Raw genomic sequence first — 20,353 nt, 5'->3', positions numbered from 1 at the left:
CTGTGTTCACACCTGCCCAAACGAACCACACTGAGGAGGCAAACGAACTTGAGTTTGATTGAACCAATGGCAGGTGAGAAAGCACCCCATGAGTTTCAGTGTTTCATTGTATATACAATGATATAAAACAGAAGCATTAAATGTTCACTTTGGAGAAACTATGATTGAAATAGTTGCGAATTAATTCACCTCTATGGAATTATCTATTTACTGACTAATCATTAATGGCCTGAAATAACCTGATTTCATGCACTCCAAAAGTTAATTAAAATCCAGTTAAGTCTTTGACATGACAGTGACAGTTTCAGCGAGGGTGACAAAATTTCTTCGCCCAAACAACCCGTCAGTGTCCAGCAAACAATGCATTGTGCTGCTGTGCACGTTTAAGAAGTTGGTTGACCTAACTTGTTGGATGGCAGGTTTGAAACATTTACTTACACATTCAGTCCCGCCAAGAATTCATGATGTTGCGTTCACAACAATTAACACAAGTTCAATCAATCTCTGAATTCTGCACAATCGCAACTTTTCTGCAATTTTGACCAGCCTCCCGTGAGTTCCACCAATCATAGCAGTCCCCACGCAAACTCAATGGACTTAAGTTACCGAATTCACTTCCTTGTTTATGGTTTGAAGATGCAGACGTGTGATTCCCAACAATACAAAAATTACTGCTAAAGATTCCGCAACAATCTCGAAAAAAGCCTGCGAATTCATGGAGGGACTGAACATTTTACACCCAAGTGCATTAACGACGTTAAAGTTCCCAAAAGTGCAGACAGAGAAGAGTGTTCCAGCATTTAGAAAGGAAACAGAACATTCGTAACAACAGTTCCTTTTAATTTTATTACAAAAACAAAACAGGATTTTCAGAATTAACAGTACAACAACAAATCTACTGAGAATAAACAAAAAAGGGGAACAGAGAGGAGGACAAGTGCGAGGGAGACAGTGTATGTCTATGTGTGTGTGTGTGTGTGTGTGTGTGCATACGTTTACAAACCCCATTAAAAAAACAGAAGGAATCATCAGAAAATGTATCTGCCCCCTTCAGGAAAAAAAAAAGAAATGTTCCATCTTATTACTACAATTTAACAAACACTGAAGAAAAAGGGGGACGAGGGGAACGTGAAACAGAGGAGGAGGTGGAGAGGGGAGTTTCTCAGTTTTGATATAAAAACACTTGGCAGAGGATACGTCAAGCCTTTTCTTTTATTATTCATTAGTTAAGAAACTCGTCTTTTCAAACAGAAAATAAACAATGCTCGCAATAAAAACCCATTTAAACACACATGCACACACACAGACGAATGAACATGAAACCCTGATGAATGGATGGAGATGGGAGGTGGAGATAGAGAAAAGAATGAGGAAGGAATGAAGAGGAGAGAGGAGAAAAAAACAACATATTGAACAAAGTGTGTGTGTGTGGTTGTGTGTGTGTGTATGTGTGTGAAACTGTCCTGCTGGTTCTCTCTTACCATTTCAACATGACACTTCACTGACCAACACGAAGATAAGGGGCGTCTACGTCTATATACACATCGTTTGTCTGAGTGTATGTGTGTGTGTATTCATGTTAAGTGTATGAGTCAAAAGAGCCGGTTGGGGTAGAAGGGAGGGTCAAGGGTCAACTATGTTTGGCAGTATGTGTGTGTGGGTGTGTGTAAAAGACATTTAGGACCGTCGCTTCTTCTTGCTGGGCAAGTTGCTGTGAGAGGATGGCCGCACCTTTCTCTTCTTGTTGTTGGAGGTGTCCTCGTCCTCGTAGTGGCTCTCTCTGTCAGCTGATGGACAACACGTGACAGATTTAGCATTTGGAGTTCAACACGGAATCTAAGCAATGTACTGTTGTGGGTATTGATGGCCAAACGAGGCCTCATGAAGCATTGTCTTTATTTTCTGAAGCCACTAGATGGCGCTGTCTGGTCAACAAAGGTTTGAAAGCACACTTCATTGCAAGTCCTTCAGCCTTTATCTTTAAACCAAGAGCGCCATCTGGTGGGGTCAGAAAATAAAGTTGTTCATGAGGCTTCATTTGGCCATCACTAGCTGTGGACAGGTCAGCAACGAAACACATTTCAGGCACTGAAAAAGTCAATTTAAGTTTAAGTCTACGCTATATTTTAGAATATTCTGACTGCTTTACTTAACTGTATGACAGCAATGTCCAATGGGGAAATGAAGCAGTTATATCACTCTTTAAAGCCAGACTTCATTGAGAAAAACAGGGATTTAATGTCGCTTAACACAGCTGCTGCTGGTCTACCACCATCACTCAATCAGCTTGTTTGTTATCGTGGGACTCTGGCGTCTAGAATGGTTACCTCGGATTCTACAAAGTCACATAATAACGATAACTAAAAAAGGGGTCGAGGCAGCAGTAGACCAGCAGCTCCCGTGTTCATCGAGCCAAAATTACTGTTTTTTGGCAATGGAGTCTGGCTTTGACAAAAGCATAGATGGGGAACTGAAGCAGTTGACGGCTTCCCCGTTGGAACGGGCTGTCTGACAGGGAGTCAAAGCGTTGAAATTGCTCTCAATATAGCATACACTTAAGCTCTTACAGTCCTGTCAGTAGTGATGGCCAAATGAGGCCTCATGAACCACTGTCTTTATTTTCTGAAGCCACCAGATGGCGCTGTGTGTTCAACAAAGGTTTGAAAGCACACTTCATTGCCAGTCCTTCAGCCTTTATCTTTAAACCAAGACCTCCATCTGGAGGGGTCAGAAAAGAAAGAAAGTGGTTCATGAGGCTTCATTTGGCCATCACTACCTGTCAGTACGCCACTTCTTAAAACTGGGGGTATGCCAACAGACACCTACTGTATGTAATACAATGACTATTGCCAAGTACCTCATTCAACCCCACTTCAAAAATCCTGAACTATCCCTTTAAAGGCTTTTTGGAGGACATTACTAAAATGAGACGACAGGTCTGTTCCAGTACCACTCACAGTATTTGCAAGTACTCTTGTGGGATGTATTTGAAATTACTGGAAATAATTTCCCTTAATTGCCACAAAGCCCCTTAAGACTGAGAATGTGTTAAGGGTTTATCAGAGCCCATTGGGACATGTTTTATTAATAAGGACATCCTGACATACTGTACACAGCATAATCCAGATCAGATTAATTGTTGGAACAAATAAGTGTAATTAACCCCACATTATACAGTTACTATTAGATGAAAGTGTTAAAAATCATCACATTACCTAGCTGCATGTTCACCAGCTTCAGATACTCAGATTTTTTTCTATTCTGTTTCTAAGTTTCTTAAATTTTTACAGTTCTTGTTTCTGTTTGTATTTTCTCTTTATAAGTTGATTGTTGTGCATCAATACACCAAAGCAAATTTCTCTGTATGTGGAAACCCTATTTGGAAATAAACTGGATTCTGACACAAACCTTTTCTGGCCTCTTCCTCCAGCTCGTCCCAGTCTTTCCCACTTTCCTCCTCGCTGCCCACTGATGCACTGTAATCTACAAAACACACCATATGACAGACAGTAAGAACTCTACATGTATGAAAGCAGGACGAAACAAGTATAAAAAGGGAAGAACTAGGCAAATATGGGCAATTATTTTATGATACTGTCTGACAGGTTGAATTAACAGATAAATAAAACAGTTGACATCCAACTTTTAGATTCCTTTCTGTACGCAGTCATGACACAGGTAGCGCGAGTACAAAAAGGACAACAGTTTCAGCAAGGTTGAGATTTATTATTTCACCCGGTTTTATGACACATGACAAAAAGAGCTGCTTAAATCATACCAGAGTCCTCTGTCTCCGAGCTGTAGTCCTCATCGCTGTCTTCCTCCTCCTCTTCCTCTTCATCTGCAGACGGGTTGAACGTTTCATCCTCTATTTCTGACTCTGAATCTTCCTCTGCGCCACTTCCCTGAGAACAAAACAGTACAGTTCACTTCACTATAACTCGCAGCATTCACAGACAAAGCACTTGTCTTTATCTGGACACATTTTCCCCACAAATACAACATGCTAACGTTATTAGCACAAGCCTATGGCATTTTACATTGTATAAATTAGCCTGGCGACTAGCGGACTTTTCCTCTGCTCATATGAAGCCAGGGACAACAGCAACATTTAACAAAGGTAACGTTACAAAATTCGGCTTCATTACAACTCACAAGGTTCACTGACAGAACAACTGTCTTGCCTCCAAACTTGTGACATGTCTTTCTACAGCACAAACTTTTTTTTTTTATCCACTGTGCTGAACATACCTCACTCTCTGGGTCCAAGAAGGACCAGCCTCCCTGCTCAAAGAAACCCTCGGGATCATCGACGATGGTCTTCATGATCTTGGTCCAGTTCAGAGACTGGACTCCTTCTGTGTATTTGATGTCACACGAGCTGAGAAAGACACAAAGAACGTTTTAATATGCAGGAACCAGAGCAGCCTATGTGACACTCTGACTGTATTTCTAAAGAACCATCTAAAGACTAGAGGTCATTCAGACTTAACAAGCAAATATTATATCGATTATTGTCTTCGTCGTTTAAATAACTTTACTTGAGCCACTCTTTGATGGGGTCGAGGGAGTTGATGGGTACGGCGTTGATCATGGTGACCTTCTTGTTGTAGTCCTTGTAGACGATGACCACGTCGAAGTTCTTCAGGTGGAACTGCACGCGCTCAAAGTGGACTAACTCCACCTTGTCCAGAGTCACCACAAATGGCGGCTAGATACAGACAGCAAAGATTTTAAAATAAAAAAGTGGACTAAGAAAAAGCAATAATTAAAAATCCATTAATAAAAATGTGATGAATGCTTTCAGAGTAAATAATTAATTATATTTTGTTTAAACCTGATATTATTTTTTTAACTCCCAGATGATTGTTGATATTTTGTTCATTAAAGTTATAGCCATCCATTTTCATACGCCTATCCGAAGTCATCTCACAGGGGCAGCAGGCCAAGCGAAGCACCCCAGACGTCCCTCTCCCCAGCAACACTTTGCAGCTTCTCCTGGGGGACCCCAAGGCGTTCCCAGGCCAGATGAGATATGTAATCCCTCGAGTGTGTTCTGGGTCTGCCCCGGGGCCTCCTACCAGTGAGACGTGCCTGGAACACCTCTAACAGGAGGCGCCCAGGAGGAATCCTGATCAGATGCCTGAACCACCTCAACTGACCCCTTTCAACGCGTACGAGCAGCGGTTCTACTCCGAGCTCCCTCCAGATGTCCGAGCTCCTTACCCTATCTCTAAGGCTGAGCCCAGCCACCCCACGGAGCAAACTCATTTCGGCCTCTTGTATCTGCGACCTCATTCTTTCGGTCACTACCCAGAGCTCATGACCATAGGTGACGGATGGGACGAAGATGGTCCAGTAAATCGAAAGCTTCACCTTCCGGCTCAGCTCCCTCTTCACCACGACGGACAGTTAAAACATTACTAAAAATGTTCTTTATCTAACCCTTTTCTGTTCCTTTTTCTTACTGCACAGTATCTGAACAATTTTCAGAAAGTTAAATCATGTATATCAATGTCAATATCTAAAAAGTACAGATAGATAAAGGCCTGCCCAGTTTGCCCACTCACCCATTCAGTGACATTGACGAGGGAACTGGACGTGGGTTGTAGCAGGCAGGTACTCCTGTAGGGGGCACCCTGGAACCTACAGAGAGCCACAACAGTCAGTCCACCTGCTCACAGATGTTACCTCTTTCTCTATCTCAGTTTTACATTCAAGCCACTCAGAGCATTTCCTGTCTAATTTACTCACCCGAGGTCTCTGAAAGGCACCTCAAATTCCAGCTCCTCCTTAGTCAGCGCCTCCACCTTCTCCTTGAAGTTCTTGAAGGCCGACTTGAGCTTGTGCCTCATCTCGCGCTCCATCTGCTCAGCGTACAGGTCGTCTCGGTCGTGCATGTGTTGGTGTTTGCCCAAGTCTGTGGTGATCTCCCCGACCTCTGTGTAGAACTGGACATCCGTGTGGCGCCTCTTACCGAACATAATGGCGTTCTGGAAGGGGAAAAAGTGAGATGGGGAAAATGATCATTCGGATTTGAAAAGACTGCTAATGTGAGGCCACAATAACAGAACAGATGATTGTAACCCTGCAGAAACCAGGAATTAGACTTTCATACAGAGTTCAGTACAGAGTGGAATAAAACTGTCATAGAAAAATATTAATGCAAGTAGTGTAAATGTAAACAAATGCAAAGTGACGTATTGTAAATAAATGTAAAAATAAGAAAAATCAAATAAATGTAAACAAATGCAAAGCAGGACAATCAAAAATATAAAAATATGAAGTGTAGTGTAAATAAATGTAAACAAATGCTGAGTGAAACGGAAAATAGGTGTAAACAACTGCAGAGCAAAGCAGGGTAAATACAGGTTAAATGCAAAGTGAAGTAGTGTAAATGTAAACAAATGCTAAATGAATTAGTATAAATGTAAACAAATGCACAGCAAAGCAGGGAGAATAAATGTAAACAAATGCAAAGCAGGATAATTCAAAATAAACAAATGTAAAGTGCAGTGTAAATAAATGTAAATAAATGCGGAGTGAAACGGTAAATGTAAACAAGTGCAAAGTGAGGCAGTGAAAATAAATGTTAACTGCAAAGCAGGGTAAATGCAAAGTGAAGTAGCGTAAATGTAAACAAATGCAAATTTAAGTAGTGTAAGTGTAAACAAATGCACAGCAAAGCAGTTTTAATAAATATAAACAAGTGCAAACTGAAGCAGTGTAAATAAATGTAAATAAATGCAAAGCAAAGCAGGGTAAATACAAACCCAAAGTGTAGTAGTATTAATAAATGTAAACAAATGCAAAGCGTAGTAGTGTAAATGTAAACAAATAAAAAGTGATGTTATGTAAACAACAGTAACAGCAGTTTTTTGGGTCCCTGAGGATACTGAAGTTAGTTGGAATACATTGAATACATTTATACTGACACAAACTCATACAGTGTTGAACCAGTGTGGCTACCTTGAGGTGAAAGTGTAGTACGATGATCATCTCCCCGTCACACGGCTGGAAGATGGCGTGTTTGATGTTGTTGTACAGAATGTCCACTTTATCCCCGCGGACCGACGTGAAGCGGAAACCTGCGCAGGGAGGAGGAGGAGGAGAAGGGGGATTTTAGGCTTCACACTGTTACACACTCTCAACTTCACCAGACACCTGTTGATCTCAGGAGGAGCTGTCTCACCATTAGTATGTGCCTCCAGCGAGCCCTGCATCCTCTTCTGTGCGATGTTGGGTCTGATGTAAAGGTCTTTGAGCTTGGGGTTGCTGCGGTTGAGGTTGATGATCAGTGAGTCTTGCTTGATGATGCCCTCCTTCTCCTTCTCTTCGGCCTCTCGCGTCTTGTAGCGCTTCTGTACCTCCTTGATGATACGGAAAGCGTTCTGCAGGTTGGTGGAGGGTACCGATGTGTCGCCAGGAGCTTTGAGGTTGGATGCTCGGTACGTGCTGAATGGAAACAGTGAAAGGAGTTCAACGAGGTGTGAATGAGGGAGTTGTTCAGACTAAACTTTGGCGCCCTGATCCGAAATTCAGAGCATACTCTCATTATTCTGTAAATTGTTAAGACTCACATTTCTTTGACAAACGTGGCGTCGGGGTTGGGGAAGATGTTTCCCTCCTGTCGTCCCAGAGAGCTGCCGGGGACGTAGAAGTTGATCCTCAGGTAGGTGTAGTCTCCTTCTACGGACATACTGATGTTCTAGATGGGTAAGAGAAGTCAGAAACATCATTCAGTATGAACGAACAAACAGAAGACTGGTGGATGGTTAACCTTACACAAGATAACCTCTGTTTACCTTGATGGTGGCGATGTGGAACGGTGTGGCGATACCAAAAACGGGCATGACGACGGTCTCGTACTTCTTGTCGATGAAGATCTTCATTTCTCTGATGTCCTTTTCTCTGGGCATCTGAGAGACGTTCTTATAGGACACGTTAGATTTTCTGGCCCTGGAGTGGAGACGAGAGTGGAACTTAATTAACGGACAAAAACTTAATTACGTGTGTGAATCTGTGGCTCTAATGCAGAAATATTGAAGTAGTCCAATAAAACAGGTCTCGGCCAATTACCAGTGGAAGTTCAAATGCATTAAGATTCAAATTTCATGTGATGTCAACTTTTAAATGAAGTACTATGAAGCACAACCGTACAGGAAAAATCCCGCAATTCTACAAACAACACCACACAGCTAACTGCAACTACAGTGGTTATTAATTGGACGAGTAGCGTGGCAGCGTCAACAAAAGCTACGAGCTCCTTTTCCCAGGAAAAGCTCTGAAGTGCAGCTGACTTTTTTTCCTAAAGGTCTGGATAAAAGTAAGGATAATGAAGAAGAAGTGAAGAAGTGTGGCCCAATCTCATTTCTAACCCTTAAATCTTCCACTTGGTATTGAGTGCCCTCATTTGCGAGATAACCCTTGATGAGGGATGTGGGAAATATCAGGGTAGAGATCTTTCCCTAAGAACTGGGGCACCACTTTATGCAAATCAGCGTGGCCGTCACGCGTAGTAGCGACGCAAGATACCGGTAGTCATTCAGGTTTGAAAATGCCGGCTCCAGCACTTGTGTTGTGGCGTGTGCTATATTTATTCTTCTCTGACTGATGAATCAACAGAGGAGAAATGCTGAAAACAGGAGGCGCCTACAACGTCTTATAGTTCTGATCTATTTTGTTCGGGTAAGTCAATTTGTTTAAAATATTTTGACGCTGTTCAACCGAGTTGCTGATGAGTTTACGCTAGTCCAACCATCTGTTGTTTGTATAGCCTACATTCCGATCGTACAGTAACAAATTGTTTTCCAAAACTTGCCAAAGTTGCTGACTTCGCAAGGTGTTCTGGGAAATTTCATCTTCCACTTCGTTGAAAGTGTGGGTCGCGGCTCCCTTGGAATCTAGGGTGGATTTTAAGTCTTGGAAACCACTTCCACTAACTCAATTCTGTTTTGGGACGCCGTTAGCCTAAACGTGATCATGCACAACCAAGTGCAAGTGGGTATTTCTAGGGTGAGTGTGGGTATTGGGACAGGCCCTGTGACTGGCGCCAGCAGCAACGTTACAACATTCAACCTCCTCATGAAGTTATTTTTAGTGTGATTGTTTTGAACATGGATAAGAGTGCAGCGCTACCCCACAACTGAATTCGCCACAACCATTAGCTACAGTGGCTGTAAGGGTAGTCAACTCTTCTATCGCTAATGCTACGTTAGCAAGTTAACGTTAGGCTAGTTAAAGTTAGGCACCATTTTATTAGAATGGAATGACATAACGTTAATACGCGATTAAAGCTTTTCCATAAACATGATTTCTCCCTGATTTGAGTCTGATAGATTTTTATGAGCAATGAATGATCACGTTACTTAATGATGTCATCAAATTCCATCACTTGTCATCATTTTGATTGAGAAACAGCAGAAATTAAAATCTAATCAGTTCATGTAAAGTCCAAATTTGCAGACATTCCCTCAAAGCGTTCTTGAGATATTGCGGTCACAGGAATGAGACGGATGCAGAGTCACACTGACCTTGACCTCTGACCACCACAATCAAATATGTTTGTCGTTGAGTCCAAGGGGACGTTTGTGCCAAATTTCCGTCATGGCAAGAGAAATATCGCGTTCAAAGAATGGCACGGACAACCCGAAAACATAATGCCTCCAGCTACGGCTACTGCTGGCACAGAGGCGTTTAAAAAAAGATAGAAAATGGAAACTTCTGCTTGCAGTATTCTGCCAACAGCAAAGTCCCAAATGCCATCTGCAACATTTTAATCTAGCTTCAGTTCTCGTGTAGTTCCGATAGCTGACAGCAGAGAGCATTGTGTGTCGGACTAGAGTTAAAAACTAGGTTTCTCCAGGAACTTGGGTATAAGACGTTACACAAAATGTCTTGACTTGTAAGTGTTCAAACTCACTTCTGGATCTGCTGCTCTCCTTTCTGCTCCGTCAGACGGCGCCTGGCTTCTTCGTTCAAATTATTGGCCAACTCCTTCTGGTGAGCCCGCCTCTTCTCCTCCGCCGTCATCTCATTCTGAGTTCAACAAAACAGACACAACTGAGTGATCACACACAGAAACACCACAGTCCTTGATGTTGTGGTTTTTTTTTTTTTTTTTTTACAAAGAATGGGAAAAAATAACACACATGCAGAATACGGACATGTGTTACAGGCTCTAGATGGTTGGGAAAAAATTAAGACACACAAAAAACAACTCAAATCAAAAAAGGAACGACAAATTTGTCCCCATCAGTGCGTGGAGTCTTGAAACTAAACCAGTTCAGCTGATGAGATTTTAGAAAAGACACTGAATACTTACCTTCCCAAGTAGCTGATAGAGTACAAAAACATTCACACTCTTAGTTATTAAAACTCCGTCAAGGTGCCAAATAAACACTGATCACCTGTCACATATGAAACCGCGCGACTGTCCACACTTACTCTGGTTCTGTCTGCGAGCAGGGCGGCACTCCGAGCTCCTTTCCCCAGCAGCTCCTCGGCATCGTCTCCTTCTTCCTCCTCATCTTCCTCGTCATCATTCTGAGAAAAAGAGTCACTACGTCACATTTCCATAAAAATATTTAGATAAAATAGAAGAAGAACTAAAATCCCATATGAAGAAGTGTATCCTGTGTAGCAGTGATATATTGTGAGATTAAATTTGAGTAAATGCAATTTGTTTTTTTTTTATATTAAAATATTTATATAAGACAAATGAATGAGACATTAACAATACAAATAAGTGTGCTACTTGGGACCAACTTATAATTCTTATCATTTAACTAAAATTGGCAAATCTGAGTGAGGGCACTGAAAAAGACATCAGTTTTATGTTATTTAAACAGTGAGTAGGCAGCAGTAACAAGTTACACGCATCGCTGCATGTAGAGATGAGTTTAACGTGCACAGCTCAAATATTCACCATGTTGAGCGCAAATGAAATGGAGCTGGAAGACTCGGCCTACAAGTTCCTGGTCAGCTACAACAGCAACAGCATCACCCACAAGTGCAGATCACTGGGATGATAAATGCTTAAAAGTGTCTGAATATGGCTGAGGTGGAACCAACTGAAACACTCCATCTAAAGCACAGGCTTTGTTTTCCATTATTCTATCTATTTTGATAGTTACAGTATAATAGTATAAGAGATGCTTTTCAGATCGAGGTCGGGACACGTTCAACACAAACGAGCCACACCAGAGTTAGTTTGTCCTTTGGTCTCCGTCCAGTTGTTTTGGTGCGCACACCTGCCCAAACAAACCACACTTAGGGGGCAAACGAACTTGAGTTATATTGAAACAAACCAAACACAGCAGGTGTGAAAGCAGCCTTACTTTTATGATGAAAATAATTTACTTAAGTTGCAAGTGGGCAAAATGTCACCTCACTCCCCAGCAAGAGTATTTTGTCTGTCTTTTAAACGTGCACTACTCGGTGTTCACAATAAATGAAAAGAGACGTATCCAAATTTGTTAGGGTTGTTTTCCGCTGTACCGAAACCAAACTTAACCGTGACTCCTAAACGGTATGAGCCAGACTGTTTCTGTGGAGGTCTGGAAAAAAGTAAGGTGACTTAAAAGGGTATGAGCCAAATTTTGTGTACCATGATTCAACTACTGTTGAAAAACTAATCTCTACTTTTATAAGACTACCACATAAACAATATGCAAAATTCAAAAAACAAAACAAAAACAAAACCCTATAAAAAGATAAAAACAATTAAATATGCACAGCGATTTCCCTTTGGATAAATAAAGTTTTATGTTATGTTACTGACACATCAAAGTATTGTGTTGCCCATGTCAACCATTTCCATTGTTTTCTCACCATTTCAACTTTTTGCAGAGTTACGTACCTTCAAGAAGATTCCCACATTTTTGATCTTTTTCTTGACTGGTGTGAGTATCGTGGCCGCCTCCTCCTGTTACACAGACATTTCAGGTTGTGATGAGGTGCTGCGACTTTTTACTGCTGCACTTTGTGGTTTGGTTTGGCAATAATATAAAATAATAGTTAAAGCAGGGAAAGTGCATATTACCTCATTGATCTGTATTGTGTCGCCAATGAACAAGGCGTACTTTTTCTGCTCTTCCTTCTTGCCGTCTTTGTTCACGAGGTCAGCAAAACCCAAACTGATGCTCAGCACCATGCCTGGAGGAGACACACACACACACAAGCTTTGGTTAACGATGATGTCATTTTATATAATTTTTATATATTTCTTTTCTCAGTATCATGTGAAATGCAATCACTTGATGTGCTGTTACTCACCTTTTTTGAGTTTGTACTGATTTTTAGCATTCAAAACCAAGGAGCCTTCTCTGAACTCAATGCCCATTGCAAAGCTACAAAGAACAACAACAAATACAGATATGAGACAAGTGGATAAATTTGAGTGAGCACATGAAAAAAAATAGATTCCATTCGTGTGCTTTTACCCAAGGTTTTTGGTCAGCTTTGCTGTGAGGTCCGGCTTCTCTTTCTTCACGTAGTCCAGAACAGCGTTGTAGGCCTCACTGATTTTTACACCTGTGAAGGAGAGAGAAAAGGTTTAAGAACAACAACATATACAAATATTCCCAACTAGGGATGTCAACGGTTAATAGGTTATCGACCAAGAATATTTTGGGCCGTGACGCATGTGGTCTGTAGATTAATTTTGCTATTCTTCAGTTACTGCACTGCACACCACTCAGGTCTGGTGGGAGCTAACACTAGCTAGCAGCACTGCTCATTTAGCGATTACTCCCTCCAGGTCGCGTGGGCTCAATTTTGTGCCTCAAAGTAGTGATGGCCAAATGAGGCCCCATGAACCACTGTCTTTATTTTCTGAAGCCACTAGATGGTGCTGTCTGTTCAACAAAGGTTTGAAAGCACACTTCATTGCCAGTCCTTCAGCCTTTATCGTCAAACCAAGAGCGCCATCTGGTGGGGTCAGAAAATAAAGAAAGTGGTTTATGAGGCTTCATTTGGCCATCACTACCTCAAACCCCTTTTGGCATTATTAACAACTGTTAGCAGCATCAGCACCGCTCATGGTGCAAACATACTTAACAATGCTTAAGGGGTTTTACGGCTTCAAATGAAGCCACTTACTCACTTGGGCGACCAGAGGGTTGCCACCATGTTTCTACAGTAGCAACCAGTAGTAATCTCCAAATGAGCGACACTGCTAGCTAGCTCACACCAGACCTGGTTGGTTGTGATGGCCAAATGAGGCCTCATGAACCACTGTCTTTATTTTCTGAAGCCACCAGATGGCACTGTCTGTTCAACAAAGGTTTGAAAGCACACTTCATTGCAAGTCCTTCAGCCTTTATCTTTAAACCAAGAGCGCCAACTGGTGGGGTCAGAGAATAAAGACAGTGGTTCATGAGGCTTCATTTGGCCATCACTACTGGTTGGTGCACAGTGCAGAGCAGGGCAGCCAAGGCTAACGCTAGCCAGTGGAGACTGGATGGTGGACAATGCGCACTATGCTTCCGCATGTTAGCACAGCTGGCTGGCTGTCAGCACAGCGTACAGAAAATAAAATGAAAGACATTTACATCACCACCTCTAAACCGAGTGCGCTTTGAAATGAGGCGCTGAAGCTCACCGAGTCAATGGAGAGTCAGACCAGCGTAATTTTTCCCTTTTTTTCCCTTGAATCAACGAGGTAGTTACAGGTTAGTGGGTGTCTGTCTATTGAAAGCAAATTAACTGAACCTGACATCCCCATGCAGTACATTGCCCCTTTTTTTCCTTTATTTGGCCACAGTTGGCTTGCTGCTTATAACACCTTGCACCTTCTGTTGATTTTAAAGCTATAAGTAGTGGGCATTTTTCTGAGACGCTAATATCACAAATAGTGGCTTTAACAAGTACCCAAGTCCCCCTGTTCCCAGCGTGGTCCTGAACCCACCGTGTTTGAGCTGTTTGAGCAGCTCCTCTTCCACCTGCAGCAGGAAGTTGTAGTTGTCCTGCATCTCCTGAGGGGGGTCCACCATGAGGGTGCGCACCAGGTTGGAGCAGTACGACTTGTAGCGGATCCCCATGGCGCACGTTATGGCCCCGAAGTGCATGTGGTTCTTGTCGCTGGGACAGAATGAGGAGGAGTATATGTTAAAATCATCATCAGGGTAATAATGTATGACTGTCTAAATTGTCTTCTCTCTCTGTTTCTCCTGCTTCCAGTCTTTGTGCTAAGACTTCAACTCAGAGCAGAAAAGCACCCCACGTCATCTCCACTTTTATCCCCACTGTCCAATCGGATGATTTCAGAGGTGGCCCTTCTGTGGAGGTCACGTTACAGTGACTCTGAGGTGAGGCGAGTTACCTGACGACGCTGAACTTGAGGCTGTAGTTGCCTCCGCTCTGGATGATGGGAGGATAACACATCTCCACTGTGGAAGGATCTGCACCACCAAGGTACTTCTTCTCCTCGATGGCCTTCTCCACCGACTCTGCCAGCTTACTGTGACGCACTTTCTGTTGGGGAGAGGGAACAAGACAGGAGTGAAGTTAATGGATATTTACCTCACACTGACACTGTGGACAAAATAAAAAAATACGGATACGCAAAATAGGTCTTATTTTTTCGTTTACAATGCTGTACAAAAAATACTGCGCCTTTGAGGACTTTAAAGTCAAAGTGTAAATATGAAATATGACTTTGATAAACAGGATATTTTCCACAAGTTGTCGTTCCTGTTGAGTCCCAAACACTGCTTCTAAAAAGCTCCGTTATTCAGTCCTGAGTAAGGTTGGGCGGGTGTGAAAATTTTCAAACCGGTTTATTATTCAGCCAAACACCAGATTGGTATACCAAATTTTACCACTAGATGGCGCACTTGACTCAATAGCCTTCTTTTAAACGGCCTGTTCAAGGCGGGAATATCGCACCATTATGCCGCCTCACTGTTCTGTATAAAAAGGTATGATCGTGGAATAAGGGGACAGAGTTGTCTCGCCTGAATCGATGTCTCTGTAAACCAGACAGCTGGCAGGACGGGATTATGGGCGGCACGGGTATGACGTTTTGATGACGTACTATGTGCAACACACCGTGGGAGATTTAAAAAGAAGCTAGTAGCAGCTAGCAGTTTACTCAAAGAAGAAGAACAGCGTCTGAAAATGTCCGCATAAATCGAAAACTTTACCCTCCAAGCAGAGGATGAGATCAGCCGCCATACAACAGACAGGGTAATTGATTGTTACTTCCATGTTACGCCATTGTTAGTCTTTATAAGCTCTGCCGACACATACGTTATGTGTCACACTAGAAGCCAACGCTGTATGTTTCATGTCACACCTGTCACACCTTATTTAATGTGGTGATGCCGGCACGCTATCTAAAATCGAAGCATAATGGCACCATCATTTGGTTCTATGTCAAAATGAAATCCGGCTTAACAGCGGAACAACAATGGACCCCCATTCCCTGTTGGTACCTTTGACACAACAGCTACGTGGAATAACGGCAAACATTTCCACCTTGAACAGATAATATAAAAGACTCTTAAAAGAGCCCTCTTGTATCCTCACCTAAAAAACTTTCTAGTAAACAAAACACACACTGTGCACATCTTCTCCCCTTCTTAGTTCATGTTGTCAGCCATGGCTTGGTTGCAAGTTGTAATCACACAATTAAATAAATGTATGTATTTATATATTTTTCCTGATTTATCAACAATTGAAAGCAGTGATGGCCAAATGAAGCCTCATGAACCACTTTCTTTATTTGCTGACCCCACCAGATGGCGCTCTTGGTTTAAAGATAAAGGCTGAAGGACTGGCAATGAAGTGTGCTTTCAAACCTTTGTTGAAAAGACAGCACCATCTGGTGGCTTCAGAAAATATAGACAGTTATTCATGAGGCCTCATTTGGCCATCACTACTTGAAAGCAGATTAAAAACTAACCGTCTAATATAATACATTTCAAATTATAGCAATTCATTGTAAGAGTGTTAACACTGGATTTTACTTTGATGCAGCTGCCACAAACGAAGGCTTTGCAGGAGTGTCGGCAACTGTTCGTTGACACATGTAGTTTCTTTTCACCAAGCGGGAGATGATGTTGCTGTCAGAAATCCCAAACAATCCGACACTGAATTGCAATTAGGAGGCTGACGGGACCATTTTTCTAACTTGGTTCCTCATAATTAAAGTGATAAAACACAGGATGATGAATGTTTCTCTGGACATCTAGCAGCTGGGTGTCTTTAGAAGTGCAACTTTCAAAACAGGTCGGTGAAACAAAAATATCTGTGCCATTAGGTTTTGTGTTTTTTTTTTTAATAACAATTTTAGCAACTGAAAGCACACAGCAGTAGAGAAGACAGAGAGAACAGAGCTGCAGCATGCCACAAAACCAGCAATAGTCCAGTAAACTGGTATTAAAATCATCAATTAAACATTAATCTGCTCCTTAAGCAGGATTTAAACCTCTATGTCAACGCAACGTTGTACCTACAGCGTAGGCTCTGCGGCTGTCTTGTGTGTGATTTATCCTGGCTTCATATGAGCAGAGGAAATCTCCGCTCATAGCTAGGCTAATTTATACAATGTAAAATGCCATAGGCTTGTGCTAATAACGTTAGCATGTCATATTTGTTTGGAAAACTTGTTTAGTATAAGACAGTTGTTTTGTCAGTGAACCTTGTGAGTTGTAATGTAGCTGAATTTTGTAACATTACCTTTGTTAAATGTTGCTGTTGTCCCTGGCTTCATATGAGTAGAGGAAAAGTCTGCTAGCTACTAGGCTAATTTATACAATGTAAAATTCCATAGGCTTGTGCTAAAAACGTTAGCATGTTGTATTTGTGGGGAAAATGTGTCCAGATAAAGACAAGTGTTTGTCTGTGAATGCTGCGAGTTATAGTGAAGCTGAATTATGTACTTGTGTTTGAAACTGTCTCTATTAAGCCATGTTTAATGTGTGTTTTGAATCAACTAAACTTTACAGCACATCACAAATTATCTGTCTTTTGTCTGCCGACACTTCAGTTTTAGAACAAGCTATTTGAAATAAATCAATCTACAGCAGAGCAAAAGGTGAAGTATTGAGTTAGCAACTATGTGAAGATTAATTGAGACACCTTTGCCAGCAACCACTAAAATCAACAACATGGATGAGGGTCAAGTTGCAAAGCCAAACACAATGACACAGCTGTGTTGCATAAAATTAACAGAAAATGGCAGTTTAATTATCATAATCATGACAGCGCTACTTGTCCTCACCTCATCTGCATCAACGATCTCCATGACGCGCTCCTTGAAGAACTTGGAGTAAACTTCGCTGGTGATGGCCGCTGCCTTCTTCATCAGGCTCAGCTCTCCGTCTTCCTTTACCGCCATCGTGTACGCGACCACAGCGCTGATGTCGACCTGCAGGCAGGAAGCAATGTCAAAAGGGAGCGGCGATGACCAAAACAGGGATAGAAGACGCAGGGATTTGCAGAAAAAACGCTATGGATACCGTCTTACCTTCTCCAGCCCCTCAGCTGTGATGGTGTCGTTCCAGCTCTTCATGTACTCTCCGGGGAATTTGTCCTTGCTGAAGACGCCCACCACCTTGCCCTCTTTGCTGCCTCTGATCGCCTCGATCATCTTGTCAAAGTTGGCTTTGTTGCTTTCATTCTGAGAGACACATGACACCAAACGGCAATAAAGAATCAAACTTTAGATCTCTGACGATGACCTACAAAAACACAAAGTTAACTAAGAGCAAACTGCCACTGCTACACACAAGCCCATCAATCATAAACAGCTCATACCCTCAACTCATGTGTTGATAGTGTACAAAAAGGAGCAGCTGTGTCTTTACACAGGTTACCTTTTCTCTGGTGAGCAGGGTGATGGGCGGCACACCGTTGGCGTTCTCGTTGCCTTTGGTGACAGCCACCTGTTTGAGGAAATCCACCTTCTTCTTGCTTGCGAGGAAGATGATTTTGGTGTCGCAGAACACCATGATGGTGTCTGTCAACTCGTAGCCAAACAGCCACGTCTGAGGAAAAAGGAAAGAAGAGCTGGGGTGAACTTTGTCCCTTTAGCTCTGGAGATGCATTCAAACCTTTGCAAAAAAACAACATCTGACTGAGAAACTGACCTGAAGCAGATCATATCATGCAGCACATGACTGTATCTGCATCCTGAGTGACCTCATCATGCTGCATGTCTGGGTATGCCCTTACCTGTATGGCTGTGGATTTGGCATACACGATTTCCTCATCCACTCCGACAGACACCACAATGGCATCGACTTTGCCAAACTCATCTTCTCCTTTCTGGGAAACAAAAAAAGCACATATAATTTAATGTTATGCATGCAAAGAGTAAAATGCAACACCATACTGGAGGTGCTCCTACTTCATCCACAGTGACCCCCCCCCTGCTAGAAAGTGCAGTTGCTACAGAAGCCAGGTGGCTAGCTTTGTTAGCATTACTGAAAAGTTCATTTGTAGCACTCGGGGCTGCGTTAGCAACATCAGCACCTGATGCTGCACCACCTGGCAGCACACAGGGGGGGTTAAAGCATCGCAAAGCTCTTTTAAAGTATCTAACTGGTAGTTAAAATACACATAACGCGTCCTTTAATGAACCATTTATTAATGTGCATGATTGGGCTGCGATATCATGTGAAACCTCACTAAGAAACATGAAGTTTAAACTTCTATCAATGAGTTCAATGCGTTATAAAGTAGCTATAATGCTACGTTAAGTCGTTTCAAACGAGTAACACTTTATATAAAACTGGTTTCTAGAAGCTGCGGGCATCCTGCACATGTTACAGGGATGCTGGCGTTATTCTGATGCTAATTAGCCAGCTAGCATTAGCATGTAGCGAGCGTTACAAACTGACATTTACGTTTAACGGCAAAATGTCGAGCACCTCTACGTGACAAACTGTGTTTTTGTAAACACTTGAACGCGAATTATTTGTGTTTACACGCTGGTTTATTTCACGTTTAGCCGCTCGGCTAGTGGTGAGTTAGCTCGGTGGCAAACTTACTAGCTAGCACGCAAGCTAACGCGGTGAATGGGCTGATAAGTGTGCTAACATGAGTTAGCTCGCTAGACTGTTTGTGTGACACAAGGCTAAGTGGAGACATCTTTCAAACACGTCCAGTTGAAAATGAGTTTCGGGGTAAACAAAGCGAGTCAAAGTGGCAGACTGAGGCCTGGTCGTCGGCCCTGGGTGCAGGCAGGGAAACAGCACCGCTCACGCCGACAACAGAGTCAACTCGCTCGGGGGGAAAACGCGGCTAACTTAGCGGTTGGTGCTTCAACAGAAAGCCCACTTTCTCCACGTTAAAAATACCCACAGTGGGCACCTTCCCTCCGCAGCACGCCTCAGATAGCTCCATTTTACCTTCCAGTTGCTGTATAATCTCTTGATCCGGCGGTAGTACGCTTCCTTGTCCAGGTTTACCGCCATGGCGAGTCCTCTGTTGCAAACTCCAGCTCCCGGCTACGCTTCTCAGCAGGCCGGATGATGATGATGAAGATGATGAGTGTCAACTAACAACGCACTTTCTTTCCACGCCTGCTGAGATCCACGCACCACTACGAGATGCTGCTGCTGCTGCTTCCCTGATGATTTCACCACGGAGGCCTTTTCCCCACTGAGGATTAATGTTAAAACGAACAACGCAAAAACCTAATCAGCTCCCACTCGGGTTAAAACACGCTAAATTATTAAAAAATATAATGTAATTTGGCTTTTCGCCACACTCAACCACGCACACACCAATCTGTTATAATTAGTCCTCAGTCCCCCCCCCTCCTTTCCTTCCTCCTGTGCTTCTTTTTCCTCCTCCTCCCCCTCCGAGTCTTCACATATCAGCTTTTATAATAAACAAACGTTATTTAAAACCAACATGGCGCCCAACAAAACTACTACTTTACTTCCTATAAAAAATATTTAACGGAAAATAGAAGAAAAAAAAAAACACGAGTCCAAATGCTCGGTAAATACTTCCTTTTGTTACTTTGTAATTTTATTTGATGGTTTGTGGCGCATTTGCATGTAATTTGTAGCGCTGCAGTGCGCAACAGCGCCCCCTGTCTTGTGTTGACCACGCTGCTTTTTCCCGCCATGGTGGGTTTTCCCGCCACCGTCATCAAACACGTCTACTGACGTTAAATCTCGCGATAGAAAGTGGAAAGATGATATCACATGTGTGGAACTCCCATTGTTGTGCCTTTTATCAGCAGCAGTATTTGTGAACATTTAATGTAACATTTTATACTGTTTGGTGTCCTATTAATTTCAGTTTTTAATTTTTCTGATTTTCATATTAATTAATGTAAATTTACAGATAAAAAGCCCATTTTTTTCATAAAGGATTTAATTTGGTTTTCTAT

The 20,353-nt window shown here is 42.4% G+C and overlaps 1 protein-coding gene across 1 annotated transcript; it reads right to left on the bottom strand.

The window, feature by feature from the left end:
• Nucleotides 1–827: 827 nt before the first annotated feature.
• On the bottom strand, nucleotides 828–19,793 carry supt16h (SPT16 homolog, facilitates chromatin remodeling subunit). The gene is made up of 24 exons (XM_050066931.1): nucleotides 19,359–19,793; nucleotides 18,181–18,273; nucleotides 17,823–17,993; nucleotides 17,474–17,626; nucleotides 17,228–17,374; nucleotides 14,324–14,475; nucleotides 13,910–14,082; nucleotides 12,444–12,534; nucleotides 12,277–12,350; nucleotides 12,044–12,156; nucleotides 11,861–11,926; nucleotides 10,447–10,545; nucleotides 9,923–10,038; nucleotides 7,806–7,959; nucleotides 7,581–7,708; nucleotides 7,193–7,455; nucleotides 6,970–7,088; nucleotides 5,755–5,993; nucleotides 5,571–5,646; nucleotides 4,542–4,711; nucleotides 4,252–4,381; nucleotides 3,779–3,905; nucleotides 3,409–3,483; nucleotides 828–1,787 (listed from the first exon to the last, which is right to left on the bottom strand). The coding sequence occupies exons 1-24, from the start codon at nucleotides 19,422–19,424 to the stop codon at nucleotides 1,678–1,680; spliced, it is 3,105 nt and encodes a 1,034-aa protein (XP_049922888.1). The 5' UTR covers nucleotides 19,425–19,793; the 3' UTR covers nucleotides 828–1,677.
• Nucleotides 19,794–20,353: the final 560 nt, after the last annotated feature.

This window comes from Epinephelus moara, chromosome 17, assembly GCF_006386435.1.
Source record: "Epinephelus moara isolate mb chromosome 17, YSFRI_EMoa_1.0, whole genome shotgun sequence".
NCBI classification, from domain to species: Eukaryota; Metazoa; Chordata; class Actinopteri; order Perciformes; family Serranidae; genus Epinephelus; species Epinephelus moara.
This window is presented reverse-complemented; position numbering and strand designations above follow the sequence as displayed.